Source organism: Lepidochelys kempii, chromosome 10, assembly GCF_965140285.1.
Source record: "Lepidochelys kempii isolate rLepKem1 chromosome 10, rLepKem1.hap1, whole genome shotgun sequence".
NCBI lineage: Eukaryota > Metazoa > Chordata > Testudines > Cheloniidae > Lepidochelys > Lepidochelys kempii.
Genome location: NC_136389.1, coordinates 58,979,658 through 58,994,858, shown reverse-complemented (window position 1 = coordinate 58,994,858; position 15,201 = coordinate 58,979,658). Strand labels below are relative to the sequence as shown.

The 15,201-nt window shown below is 45.0% G+C and overlaps 1 protein-coding gene across 1 annotated transcript in view; it reads left to right on the top strand.

Moving 5' to 3' along the window:
- MYZAP (myocardial zonula adherens protein) overlaps positions 1–13,150 on the top strand; it is a 91,322-nt gene extending 78,172 nt beyond the window's left edge. Inside the window, exons 13-15 of the mRNA XM_073303761.2 lie at positions 7,938–8,648; positions 9,894–10,116; positions 11,364–13,150. Of these exons, the coding sequence (XP_073159862.2) occupies positions 7,938–8,648; positions 9,894–10,116; positions 11,364–11,504 (1,075 nt within the window). The 3' untranslated portion in view covers positions 11,505–13,150. The remainder of the gene's footprint in view (positions 1–7,937; positions 8,649–9,893; positions 10,117–11,363) is intronic.
- Positions 13,151–15,201: the final 2,051 nt, after the last annotated feature.

Here is a 15,201-nt window from a genome sequence, read left to right as displayed (position 1 = left end):
ACCACGTTCTGTCTGATGAGATCTACTTGTCTTCGAAACAGGGCTGTTTGGGGGGTTTCCTTCCTGCAAAACAGTTCTCTGTACTCTCAGCTGGCAAGGCATGAGAATGCACGACCTTCCCCTTCCCCGCAATTGCTCCGGATGCCAGTTCATAGCAGGGAGGTAGGGGTAGGGGTTGGGAGGGTGAGGGTGTTTCAGATCCACTTCTACCTTTGAGCATTAGCATCTACTTTCCACTGCCTAGGCATCCATAATGGCTTCTGCTGAATAAGTGACAAGATCAAATTTGACCAGAAATGTATATTCACCCCCATTCTTTTCTATAGGTGGATCACTTGATGACCTCCACGTAAATTCCTGATCACACTTAAACCATAAAGGGAATTCTAAATCTTATCCTAATACAGGCATCATCTACTCAGTATTCTTCCTAATGATGCTAGCTAAAGATAGATGAATGTCACAGTCTGAGTGATTGTCCTTATGAGTGATGCCATAGGGGAACTCACATGTTTTGTATCCAGCACATCATCGCTGATGATTCATGTTGGTAATTTGCAACATGAGATTTCATTCCCATCACCTTTTCTCCTACTGTTGCACGGTGGTGCTGCAGTTCAGAGTTAGAAATATAAATTGTAAATGCTATTACCTTTCTGCACATGTAATAATGATTGAACGGAAGTTACACAGCAGCAACTCAAAGTATAATAGTGATAGAGCTGTAGATCATCCTGCATAGACCTGTGCATGAAAAGAACCTTCTGTATGTGCGCCTCCCTGTTCCCCTACAGAAAAAGGGGGCATTCTCTTTCCATGACATTGCCACATTTTTCTCTGTGGTTTGCACAAGGAGAAGAGGTGGAGATATAGGGCAGGAGGGGGTGAGCTGAGGGATACGCATCATCCTGCCTCTGGCTGTGTGAAGAGTAAGTTAAAAAACTTCCACTTATAGGTCTAAAGGGTTACTGGGGCTTGGGAGTTGGCCAGAGGAGGGGCTAGAATTCAGAGCAGATGCAGGGGAATAGAGCCTTTATTTGGCCTATTACAGCTTCCCTGGGATCACCTAAATTGGGGAGGGGGAGTATTCTTGCCTATTTGTCAGAGGCAAAACCTGCCTCCCCTGACTGAATGATCAGGGAGAAATGGGGCAAACAGAGATTTCTTCCTTCTCCTGTAGGATTTTCTGTAGGACGGGATGATCTGGGCTGGGGGCAATAGGCACTAAGACAATCCACTCACTAGTCACTTAGTTGGGTTTTTCTCACCCTGATCATGGTATTTTTTTTTCCAATGGGTAGCTGCCGACTTGATTAATCTCATTTCCCCTAGCCCTCAGCCTTTCCATTCACCTTCCAGCTGAGCAAACAAAGGGGTGGATAGTCATTTTAACATGCTTCCTCTCTCAATCCCTCTGGGATTGGCCTTCAGTTCATCCTGTTCATAAAACAACTGTTTTAACAATCTCTGAGAAATGTCTCTTTACTAGTACTTGGACCAAGCGGCCTCTATTGGGATAAACTTTAAAAGACCCAAATCTGCCACCTGGGAACCACCATTCAGCTAATGGCTTTATTATTATTACTACTAGATGGAGTGGGTTTAATAAATATCATGGCACTCATAACAACCAGTTGAGAAAAAACAAAATAAGCAAACCAACAGAGTCTGAAGTTCTATATTTACCTTGTGTATTACCCACAAAGATATTTTAAAACAAGTTTGACATAAGTCTCATCTATGTTCTTTGTTTAGATTTTGCATTTCTCTGTTTGGACAATGAAAGTCAATGAGGTCAGTTTCACTTTTGGTTTCTTTTGTGTTGCAAGGTTTAGCTCTTGCATTGTGAAGAGGAATGTTTATTTACTTCAAATAATCTGTTCTCATTTGGGAATTTTTTTAAAAAGGTAGAAATGTATTCATTGTCACTACATTTTATAAAAACCTGTATTTTCAAAATGTAAATTTGTGGCCGAACTAAAAATAGTCAATAGAAAATGTCAATTTGCAAAAATCCCTGTAATCTCCACCTTTACCCTTACTTAAGCAATCCCTGACAATTAAAAATCTTGAGTCCTAGTAAGATCCTATGGTCAGCTAAAAGATAATGTCCATTTAAACAAATGGAAGGGGCTAGATTTTTTTACCAGTGAAAAGTGCAAATCAGTTTTAGTAAGAAATCTAGACCCTCACTACTTTTTCAGTAAACTGACTGTTGAACACCAGACACAAGTATCTGCTTCTGTTCTCTACTATTTCTTTCATCCAGCTTACTACAAAATGTGCTTCTTCCAATGAACGTAACAACCACATTCAAGAATGCAGACTGTGTGACATGGGGATCCATCTTGAGTTGAACTCTGATGGGCTGAGGGCCCTTTGCTTCAGTTGGGTCACTTGATTTATTTAGTGCAGAAGTCAGCAACCTGTGGTTCACAAGCCACAGATCTTTTCAAACATCTGCATCACTCAGCTTGAAATAGGAAACTGGCGCCACCCTACCATCCTCATTCAATTCCCTTCCTTCTACTCTTAACCCACCCCTTTCTTCCTGGTTTCTGCTGTTTAAGTCCCACTCCCTGTAGTCTTGAGTGCATTTCTCCTATTTTGCTGGTTGTCTTGTGTTAATATTTTGGGGGAATACAGATGCATTTGAAAATTGCCATTTTGAGTCTCATGCTGGTATCTGTTCTTTACACCAGTCACTTTACAAGGGTTGCCCTACTGCACAATAATTGAGTGAATATGACAGCATTATATAAATGTTGCTTTTGGGGTGGTAGACAGCTACTTTCTGTCATTCTTGTTTGTTTATTTAAAGTACTACTAGAAAGTTTAACAAAATGCCTGGCTTCAGGAATGAGGACATTTTCTATCTGGCTGTAGGCGTCTGCTTTCTAACCGCAAAAGCACCAAGGTTGGGGGAGCGAAAGGAACAACTTTCCCACTTTGATACATGCGGGCTGCTAAGGGTGCTGAACGAAGAGTATAGATGCTGTCCTTTCCCATCGTTTTTGCTTTTTCAGCTATTACCAGGAGCTAATTTGAGAGGTGGAGGGACTTTGTAAAAGTCCCCACAATTCAGACTTGAGTAACCACCCTAATCCTGCCCTTGGAGCAGTAAAACCACCACACTGATTCTTCTACATCTTTGTTCCTACAGTCATGGAGGGAGGAATGAATAGCGTTTGTCCCTAATGAATTACAACACTGCATTAATATCCAGTGAGACATCAGGATCGCGCTAGAGAAAACGTTGCAGACTCTAAGCTGGCTGCATCATTGGTCTCAACAGGTACAACACACTTGGGTGACTGAGGATCGCATTCACAACTGGGGTCAGAGTAGCAGCTGTGTTCGTCTGTATCCGCAACTCCAACATCATCTTTGACACCGTCTATTTTTAAGACACATTTCAGTGCCCCACAGAGTTTTATCTATGGTAGAGACCAACAGTACATTTGCATTCTAATGTGTGACCGTTTACACGGTTATCTGGAAGGTGAGGGCGGAGTTCTGTGCAAAGTGGGAGTGCAGTTGGCAGGGCCGTGGGATATTAGACCCCAAAGTCATTGTGGGTAGAGATAAGGGGGCCTGGAGGGAGGAGGAGCGTGAGGTTTGGTGATGAGTTGGTATATTTGTGTGCATGGGATGCAGCAGGGGTCATGTAGAGCGGGAGGTGATCAGGGTTTGGAGAAGGGTTGTCCGGAGGGAGGAGCCTGGGACTCGTTGGGGGGGGGAGACTGATGGGGGTATAATGTCTGTGGGGGATGCAGGGGTTGATGGAGCGGGGTTGTCTGGTCAGTGGTCCGGCAGTGGGAAGGTGGGTGGAGGTTTAGGGGCAGAGGAGGGGGATTGGGCATGTTTGGGATGGGGGCGCGAGATAGAGGGGGGTGGGGTGACAGTGTGTGGACGGAAATGGAGGCGTGACGGATGGGGGGGGGGGCGGGACCCATCCGGCCTGGGTTGGGTGTGCGCTTGGTAGAAGAACGGGATCTAAAGAGGGGGGGGACGACCGGCTAAGGGCCCAGGGATCAGCGGCGCACAGCTCCGCCTTTCAACAAAGTCTGACCCTGCTGCCGTACCGTCCTTTCCGGTAACATGGCGGCCTACTGTGTGCGGCGGAAGCCGCTGGCGGAGCCGGCGCTGGGGAACCCCCTGCAGCGACAGGTGCCTGTTCCCGGCCGGCTGGCAGCATGTCATCGCCGCCAGGGGAAGGCGGGGAGCTGCGGGGCCGAAGCCTGCAAGAGCTGCAGGAGATGCTGAGGCGCCAGGAGAGGCTGCTGGCCGCTCGGTGAGCGCGGGGCCGGCGGGAGCGAGATCGCGGGATAGCGCCCGGCGGCCACCACCCCGGGGCTGGGCTGAGCCCGTCCTTCCCCGGCCACGGGCCCGCGCGGCGGAGACGGGTAACCGGCGTAACGGCTTCCCGCCGGGGCCCAGCTGCCCGCCCCCAATACGCACACAGCTGCCCTCGCGCGCCTTCCACCCAACCCCTGCTGCCATCCCCGCCCCCCCCCCCGGTGCCCTGCCTCCTAATCCCCCCCCGCACACACCGAGAGATGCACTGGTGCCCCACCACCCCGCTCTCATTCATTCCCCCGCCCCGCCCCACACACGGAGCTGCCCCACCACCCCGCTCTCATTCATTCCCCCCCCCGCCCCACACACGGAGCTGCCCCACCACCCCGCTCTCATTCATTCCCCCCCCCCCGCCCCACACACGGAGCTGCCCCACCACCCCGCTCTCATTCATTCCCCCCCCCGCCCCACACACGGAGCTGCCCCACCACCCCGCTCTCATTCATTCCCCCCCCCCCGCCCCACACACGGAGCTGCCCCACCACCCCGCTCTCATTCATTCCCCCCCCCCCGCCCCACACACGGAGCTGCCCCACCACCCCGCTCTCATTCATTCCCCCCCCCGCCCCACACACGGAGCTGCCCCACCACCCCGCTGTCATTCATTCCCCCCCCCGCCCCACACACGGAGCTGCCCCACCACCCCGCTCTCATTCATTCCCCTCCTCCCCCACACACACGGAGCTGCCCCACCACCCCGCTCTCATTCATTCCCCCCCGCCCCACACACGGAGCTGCCCCACCACCCCGCTGTCATTCATTCCCCCCCCTCGCCCCACACACGGAGCTGCCCCACCACCCCGCTCTCATTCATTCCCCCCCCTCGCCCCACACACGGAGCTGCCCCACCACCCCGCTCTCATTCATTCCCCCCCCCGCCCCACACACGGAGCTGCCCCACCACCCCGCTCTCATTCATTCCCCCCCCCGCCCCACACACGGAGCTGCCCTGCTTCCGGTCCCCCTAGCCCCCACACACAGAGATACGCACTGCTACCCCAACACATTACTGTCATCGCTGCTCCACACACAGAGCTGCCCTGCCTCCTATCTCCCCAACTACCACCACCTAAAACACAGACAGACGCGCGCATGCACACACAGACACACCACTACCCCATCGGTATTGTCATCCCCCCACACACGTACCACGCACACACACAGAGCTGCCCTGCGTCCTGTCCCTTAGCCCCTAGCTTCCACCACCTCCATCACACACACAAATAGAGGTACCACTACCGCAAGACCAACACACCGCTATCATCCCCCCTACTCGTACACGCGTGTGCACGCTCATAGCTGCCTTCCTCCTGTTCACCCACCCACAGCCACCACCATTTCCAAGACACGCAGACATGACACAGTGAAGCCTGATCTTGCCAATGACTTTGCAGGAGCACCTGTCCCCCCACTGTCTGCTGTCATTTTGGATGGTGGATACCACAGTGACAAGAGCCGAGTTCTTGTGAGAGGGATAACAGCCAGGTCACAGATTGGACTTGGTGGGCAGAACAGGCCCAACAGCTGTAAGAATTTTCCCCTATTGAAGGGGCCACTTCACGGGGGCTGTGCCAAGCACAGAGAGTGCACTGATAGAGGACAGAAGGATTTGGGAGTCCAAGCAATACAGAATCAGACAATCATAGAATTCAGTGCCAGAAGGGCTGACCGGATCATCTGGTCTGATTCCTGTATATTACGGGCCGCCAACGCCACCCAGCACCCACATGCTAAACCCAATGACCAAAGTATTACAGTCTACGGGAGACTAGGCTGTTAGGTGCCACAGGCAGAGAATAGGTGGGAGTGAGGTACATCAACACCCAAAGCCAGGAAAGTGATTGTTCAGTAGACCCAGTTAATCCTAGCAAGTAACCTGCACCCACACACCGCAAAGGAAGGTGAAAAAGTTTGTCACTGCCAATTTAACCTCAGGGAAAATTCCTTCCTCACCCAACACATGGTGATCACTTAGATCTTGAGTCTGAGAGCAAGAACCAGTGAAGAACAATAAATAAGTGATGCTTTTCCGTTAGTAGGGACTGATCTTGCAAGCACTTAAGCATGAGTGACTCTATTCAAAGTCAGTGGGGCTCCTCACATAAGTAAAACCACCCCACGTGTTTACATGTTTGCGGGGTCAGGGCTTTAATGAGTTGCAAATATAACATGTCATCTACAGAAATACGTGGTTTTTAAGGAGGCTTTCAAGTCTTCTTTGAATAAAAAGAGTGTGTGTGAGAGACAGAGTTAATGAGTAAAGGCCAAAGTGGGGAGGGTGTCACTCATCAATTTATGGGGGAAATATAGAGGGGTGGTGTCTAAAACTTAGGCTATGTCTTCATTGTAAAAAAGATATGTCTTGTTTCACATTGAGATAGCAAGTTTGATGTAAAATTGTAGTGGAGACAAGACACAAGTAGTTTTATACCTCAGTGTAGTTAGTTGAGGTAAACCCCAATCAGTGGGGCTTTGATTACAACTAGCTATGCTGAGGTAGAAACTTCTGTGCCTGGTCCCCTCTAAAAAATGTACAGTGAGGTAGCTAACTTAGTATAAAGACATATCTTTTATTTTTTTTTCCTTCCAGTGAAGGAAAACTAAAGAGTGGGGAAAAGGAAGAACTAGAACAAACATATATCCTGCACAAATGTGCAATTTTAGCCCTATTCTCTAAGGTCTGGTCTACACTGAAATCTTTTCTGGTGTTGGTAAGGGCATTTTGGTTTTTTTTGCAACATTTCTATACCAGCAAAATCCCTTGTGAAGATGCAGTTATACTGGCATAGAAGTGCTTTTGCTAATATAGCTTATTTTGATATAAACTATAGTGGCAAAAACAGATTTTCGCCAGTGTAAGTTGTGTATACACTAGGAGGGTTTGCTGGTATAGCTTTACCAGCAAACCTTTTCTAGTGTAGACTACACCTAAGAGATCTACTTACTGATACTTCACTTGATTTTTCCATAAAATCAGTTAGTAAAACTTTCTTGGACCCAATTTACTGGTTGTGAATGCTACTCATTTGTGTCAGAATCACATCACTTTATAGGTTGGATTTCACACGCACACACTTTTGTGATTAATTTGCTACAGATAGCTTTGACAACATAATAGAGTTGTGAAGACTATTCTGGGTAAGGCTGTCAAGACAACAGTTTTAGAAGTATACTCAAGTTTTATAAATTCACAGTTCTAAAGTCAATTGATAAATATCTTCAGTAATCATAGCACAGTTCACTTCAGTCTTGTATTTTCCCCTCCCAGTTCTGTGATCTTTTAAATGAAATCGTTGTAAAATATTTGTCAAATCATTATTTCAGCTCAGAATAATCTTCACTGGTTTGGCAAAATGATTACTTTTTTTCTGCTATAGTCATGAACTTATAAAACTACAGATGTCATGCATTTATGCAAACTTAAAGCATTCTGAAAACATTAGAATTCTAATGTCATGGAACCAGCAATGTTTTAATATTTTCATGAAACTATTAACTTTATCCATCTGATATTACATATGTGAATATCAGAAATAAGACTGAGGCTTGTCACATAACTATTTCTTTCTTATTTTTAGGACATTTATTTATAGACTTCCAGATAAAGGTAAAAAGATCTCTGATTTTGTTGAAAAGCTGAAGCTTGCCATAGCACAGCAGGAAGAATTAAGGAGGACAACTGAACTGTTGTCTGTTGTTAGACTGGAGTTTCAGACAAAACAAGAGGCGATTAATACAAACAAGCAAAGAGTTGCCCTGAGTGAGAACAAATCAACATATAAAGTTTTCTCATCTATTTATGAAAACTCTGCTACTCTTGTAAACAAAACTTCTACAACTGTTTTGCAAGACAAGGAAGCTGAATGTACCGAGAAAAGAGACACACGTACAGCTTCTTCAAAGGGCCATAAAAAACTTAATCAAATAGAGAGTATGATAGAAGACCATGCAAAATCTCACAAAAGTGAATCCAATTTAAATTCATCCACAATCAGCCTGATGAAAATTGATCAGCAGATACCTAAATACAGTTCTCTGGGTGAAACAGAAAGTCCAGTGGATGCTTCAGGCAGCAGTGGTGACGTGCTGGTGGATGCCTTTGAAAGAGTTGCAGTTGGAGATGGGAATAACAATGAAAGAAAATCAGAAAAAGAACAGAACATTGCTAAATTTAAGAAGAATCCCTTTGGAAGCTTTCCCACCGTGGCATCAAAAAAGCCACATTATATTGAAGTTCTAGAATCAAGAGCTAAGAACCCAAGAGCTAAAAATAAATTTAAAACCAACGTGTAAGTATTGTGGAATATAGAAGTTTCTCATAAATAGGAGGGCTAACTATTATCTATATAAAATTGGCGACTGTAAATGCTTTAGTGTCATGCTAGTTTAATGTGCTAGTCCCCCACATCTGGAGACTGGGGCTAAAATCCTGATTCAAAAGTTATCATCAAAAAATGTCGCTTAGTCTCCTGATTCCACGAGTAATAAATAATCATCATCAATCCTGAAAGGTTTTTTTGCTTCACGCTATGAAGCTATTACTTAACTGGCAAATATTCCTTTTAGGACTACAATTGAACGGTAATAGCAGGTGGCTTTTTCAGGATCACTCTGAATTTTAATTTCTATATTGGCAAAATTGTCTGGCTGAAGTTTCCCTGACTCCCAGCCATTGCTATTTTATGGGCACAAAATACACAGAAACATAGAACTAGACGTACAACTTCTGGCAGAGATTTTTTCCCCCCGAAAAGAATATTTGCTACAAGTTGGTGACATGATAGCGTTTTGCACCTTTACTAGGTGCTATTCTGGAAACAATTGATATGCATCATGGAGCATCATCATAGTGCCTTCATATAATTGAAAAGATTAACCTATTGTAGCTGCAGATCACTACATTAGAAGATTACAAACTGTATGAAATCACTAGTTCATTTTTTCCATTGATTAAAAACTTCAGATATTCACAGAGGAAGGCAGGAAAGAGTGACTCCAGGTGTCTGTGTAGTATGTGATTTTATGGTTAGTATTAGAAACATGTATATAGAGAGAGATTGTACTTAAGTAGGGCATGATCCTTCAATGTGCTGGAGCATTTCCTGTGAAAAAATGAATGTACTCAACCTCAGGGAAGTTAATTGAAGTAGATAGCGTTCAGTAGATTGAGAGAGGCAGCATATTCTAATGGACTTATTGCTGAGCTGGGAACTCTTCCATTCTAATCCTTGCGAAAGCAGTGATTTACGGTGTGGCTTTGGGGAAGTCACTTAACCTGTCCATGAATTTTTCCTCATTGGTAAAGTTTCCTTCCTTGTAAAAGTGCTGTGAAAATTAATTACCTTTTTACATGAAGAAGCACTATGAAAGTTCAACTTATTGTTCACTTATGTGGTACATTATAATATGACCTGATTTATACGGTCTCTTTCTTAGTCTTTCTGTATCAGAAATGACTATTTCTAGAATTAAAAACTACATCTTAAATTCACATTGCAAATATGGGTCGCAACTTCACATTTGATCCCTTTTAGATTACCAGCTGAGTGGAGTGGCTCATCTCATGATTCCTCACCTAGTCGTTCACCTAGGAGACTTGGATCTTCAATTTCCGAAGAAGAAAGACGTCTTAGAGATAAGAAACATCTGGATGACATCACAGCAGCCCGGCTGCCACCACTTCATCATGCACCTACCCAACTGTTATCTGTAGAAGAATCAGTAGCACTTCAGACACAGCAAAAAGAAATATATGAGGTATGAATCAGTGTTACTGTTTGGACTGGAAAATGTAATTATATTGCTGAGACCATTCTGGAAAGCCACGGTATAAAGGGTATGCCTTTCATATGTTAGTCAGTCGAGACTCTCAGACTCTCTTTAGAAGGTCAGATTAATTTTTCTATTTGATTCTGTCAGTGGTGTTTTCAAATTCAGTCTTTAGAGCTGTTTATCAAGCAGTAAATAAAATTTAGCCTTATTCTTTGCATATAGTAATGATCAATTCGTTGCAGTGTCACTTGTCACCTCTGTGCTTTGAACTCAAAAAGTATGCTCGGTAATGAGCATACCAGTCACTAGTGTATGCTGGATGCCCCATTCATGCTAATAAAGGCAAAAGAAGTATCCAGTGTTATAGATCTGAAAAATGCGAGCACGTAATTACCGTTGATTTTCTTTGCACTGTGACTGGCAACGACCAAGTTCTTTGTAGTCACTGGAGGTTAAGGAAATTTCATTTTGAACAGAGATCTCCTGTGGCGCTGGATTTTGGCATTGAATTCCATATGATGACAGATTGGTAACGTTTAAAACTGGACAGCTAGTAAAAACTTATTGGTGTTGGGCTATTTAATTTCAGTGTGGTGCTGCTTAATATTTTACAAGCACTTGCCAATTAATAATCTGAGCGTTCCTGAGAGTTAGGTAAATAGCTCAGCTAAAGTAGCTGTTCAACATACTGTAGTAAGCAGTAACAGAGTGTCTACAAGAAGGTGGTGTTAGTTGGAAGAAAAATGAATGTAAAAGGAATAATATATTTTTCCGCCCTAAGACCTATTGTGAATAGACAAGAACTTTTTACAGGGGGGTGGAAAAATTGGAACTGGAGAAATTATAGGAGTTGCCAAAGGCCACAGTCTTTGTTGGAGCTGGGAGTTCTGTTTCTCACATGACTCTGGTAGGCAACATCTCTACATAGGCCTGATCTTGTTCAAGTGGAAGCAGGTCTTATGTAAGAATTGCAGCATGGAGAAACTGCTGCTCAAGTAATAAAATGAAATCATTTCTAAATCAAAATATTAAAGATCTTTTTGTTTAAATTTAAGGAAATGTCCACTGTTTCTTGCAGATATTAAGAATAGTTGGGTTGACACTTAATGTGATCATGCAAGTTACTCTGTAATGTTTCTATTTTTTAGCTAGTAGATTTTTGACATCCAGGATGAATAACAAATTATAGTTTAACTTGTCTCTCTTTCCTTCCTGTGTGTGTTCGTTTTTAGGAAATGCAAGCAAAACTTGCTGCACAAAAACTAGCAGAAAGGTTGAATATTAAAATGGTCAGGTATGAACCTGAGGAGGAAACTTCAATGAAATACAGAGAAGTGAGGGATGAGGAAGACTACCATTCATTGGAAGACTGAGTTCAAAAAGGAAAATATCTGGCAATGGACAGTGTAATTGATCTCTTGTGCTATCCTTTTAAAAACTCGATAACCAGGATTCTTGGCCTTGTAGATTGTTGTGTTTGCTAGAGGAGATGTGGCACTGCAGCTCTGGGAAGGGATTAATAGTTTGAGTACAAATGATATTGGTGTTTGTGGCCTGATTTTCATATGCAGAGTGTGTGCTCAGTGCCTCTGAAAATTGCCCATTGGGCTTCATATAGCTCAGCTAAAGTAGCTGTTCAAGCAGTGACAGAGTGTCTACAAGAAGATGGTTATAGTTGGAGGGAAAATGAACGTAAAAGGAATAATATATTTTTCCACCCTTAAACCTATTGTGAATAGATAAGAACTCTGAGTTATAAAATAACTTAAATCCTCTTCAGGCTCTAAGGGACATTCTCTCCAGTTATGGTGACCCTTGTTAAGCAAATCTAAAGATTTAATTAATTTGAAGACTAATATTTTCTATTAAAGGTCTTGGTGTTCTTTTTCTTCATACTATTTTTGTACATTGATTAAACTTTTGGAATACTATTGTCTGCTGAAATTAATAGAAGAGATCCTTCCTCTAGTTTCATTGGAAGAAATAAAGTCTTGGGTGTTTTTTCAGTAATGCAAACTAGCCAACCCTTGAAGAACAAAAATCTCTCAAACACAGCATCATTTTCTTTGCTTCAACTGACGTTTGAAAGTGGAGAGCCCCAGTGAAAAGCTTTTCTTAATTGCAAAGAAATACAGCTCAGATAAAAAAATAATAGAAAATTCTTTATTTTCCTTGCCAAGATCTGGGTTCTAAAACTCCTCTGCAGCATAAGAAATGCAGGTCCCTGCTGCTGACTTAGTTATTGGGAATAGCATTAGCTGTAGTAGGAGAACTCAAGCCATGGCAGGTAAAAAGACTTTCGTTTGTCCACTAGTGTTAAATATACTATAGTGTAGTCTGCTTTGAATGATTGACACCTGGAAACGTAAGGGCCCTTCCATGGAAGTGCAATACTTGTAAAAGTATGCTCATACCCATAAAACACGCTTTGTGCAAATCCTACATAGCTACCTGTCTTGTGTACAGATGCATGTTTCTGAAGCCTCAAGCATTGTGTCCTTCAAATATGTGACCCTGAACATCAGATTCCTTTCTAGCTTCCAAACATAAGTAACAAGCTAAATCATAGCTAGCAAGGTTATTGCGTAAAGCAGGGGTGGGCAAACTTTTTGGCCCAAGGGCCACATCAGGGTTGGGAAATGGTATGGAGGGCGGGGTAGGGAAGGCTGTGCCCCCAAACAGCCTGCCCCCCACCCCCTATCTCCCCATCCCTCTTCCTGCCCCCTGACTTCCCCCCCTCAGAACCTCTGATCCATCCAACCCCCCCCCAGCTCCTTGTCCCCTGACCGCCCCCTCCCGTAACCGACCCCTGGGACCCCACCCCATCAAACCCCCCCATCCCCTGACTGCCCTGCCCCCTATCGACACCTCCACCCCCTGACAGGCCCCCCGGGACTCACAACCTATCCACCCCACCATTCCTTGTCCCCTGACCACCCCCTCCCAGGACCCCTGTCCTTAACTGCCCCCCCAGGACCCCACCCCCTATCCAACCTCACCTGCTCCCTGTCCCCTGCTCTCCCGGGACCACACCCCCATCCAACCCCCCCTTGCTCCCTGGCTCCTGACCGCCCCCCTCCCCGAACCTCCGCCCCATCCAACTGCCTCATGTCCCCTGACTGCCCCCCCGGGACCTCCTGCACCTTATCCAACTCTCCTGGCCCCTTACCATGCTGCTCAGAGCTGCAGGACAGGCTTATTGGATAGCCTGGGAGGTAGGCGGGTGCAAGCCGCTGTGCGGTTGCATCATCCCAGGGGAGGGGGAGACAACAGGGAGGGGCCGGGGGCTAGCCTCCCTGGCCAAGAGCTCAAGGGCTGGGTAGGACAGTCGGGCTGTAGTTTGCCCACCTCTGATCTAAAGGATAATTCTGAAATTGTGTTGCTGTATTAGGAAACTGGAGGATGCTAATCGAAAAGGAGAAAAGCCTTGGCTTGCAGGATGTAGTCAGAATAGTTGTTTTGTACATTCTGGAATAATGAAGCATCCGATTAGATCCAAAACTTTCAGCATTTTAACTTCTGTTATGCATGCTTTTAAAATTTTATTCTGTTTAGTGACAGTTAACCTTTAGTACAAAAATAACTCAGTTGAACTGGTTAGGAAAACATATGTTGAATCTTCAGGTTTTAAAAATTATATTAGAATGCAAACTGACTGGAAATTGGTTATATTTGTTTAAAAGTTTGGGAATCCTGCAAGTTTTCTGACACAATTGCAATAAACTAACTTTCCTGTATATTGAAAGATTGAATAGCAGACACTCTGCTCCTCAGTGCCCCATGTTTAAAGGGATGGAACTGTGTAAGTATGTCTAATTTGTGATCCTGTGGGTTTTAGGAGCAAGCTTGCCAGAAGAGTTTGGATTTTGCTCCTGTTTAATTATGTAAGTCCCACCCACACTAATCTTAAACCTTCTTATGCATTAGTTACTGGTGATTCTTGCAACCATACCACTTTAAACTGCTATCTGGTTTGCTCTTCTAAGCTCAGTTCTTGACTGGGAGGGGCAAGCAGAGAATCTCCCAAGGACAAAGCCAGGTCGTGCAGGAAGTGCTGGCAGCTCATAAGTGGCATTCAGTCATTCATGAATCAATGTCTGACTGTGCTATTAAGGAATACTGTTGAAGTTTTCATCTTTTACGAGGGACATCCCGTAGTCTTGACCATTTAACATCTGATTTTTCAGAATGTTAAAACTTAGCAACCTCGGTTGAAGTCCATGAAAGTGGCAGGTGCTCAGCGCCACCAAATGTCAAGTTATTAATCAATGTAGATCTCAGGTCTCTCTTAAGAGTAAGGATGCTCTGGAGACTAGATTTTGCATATATAAAGTCCCTCTTCAGTTTCAGTTGGATACAATATTCATCACTTCAGGTTCTTGGCTTAAGTACTGTTGCTGCACCCTATTACGTATTTCCACTATGAAGAGGCTTCTGTCCCAGTATCCTCCTCAGCCCCACTGTCCCACTCTGACTCTCCCAGCTGTGCAGCTCCCAAAAGGTTCGCCTTCTTCCCCCAGCACCAATCCAGCTCTCACATCCACACACTCCTCTACCTCCTCCCCTTCATCTCTGGTGAGATTTGCTCCAGCCCTGGTCCTCCCTCCATCTTCATCCTCTCCACCTCCCACACCCATCTATGCCACTTCCTCTGCCCCTCTAGTCAATCATTCCTAACCTCGCATCTATCTTACTCCTTTTCTCCTCCTCTTGTTTCTGGAACACCCACTCCATCTCTGAAAAGATCACAGCCATCTAGGACCACTCCATATCTTGTTCCCTCCTGGCTCCTGTCCCTCACAGAGACTAGAATCCCTTCATCTGACACTGGCTCTGCAGCTGCCCTCTCTTTTAGAGTATGTCTACACTGCAGCTGGGATTTTCAGCGCAGGTAGACAAACTCACACTAGCTCATTCTCCAGCAAGTGGCTAAAAATAGCAGTGTGGATGTTGCAGCACGGGCCAGAACTCAGGCTATCCACCTGGATCCAAGCTCACCTGACCCCCATGGTCCAAGGTCATGCAGCTAGCTGAAGCCGCCACCCATGCCACAACATCCACACTGCTATT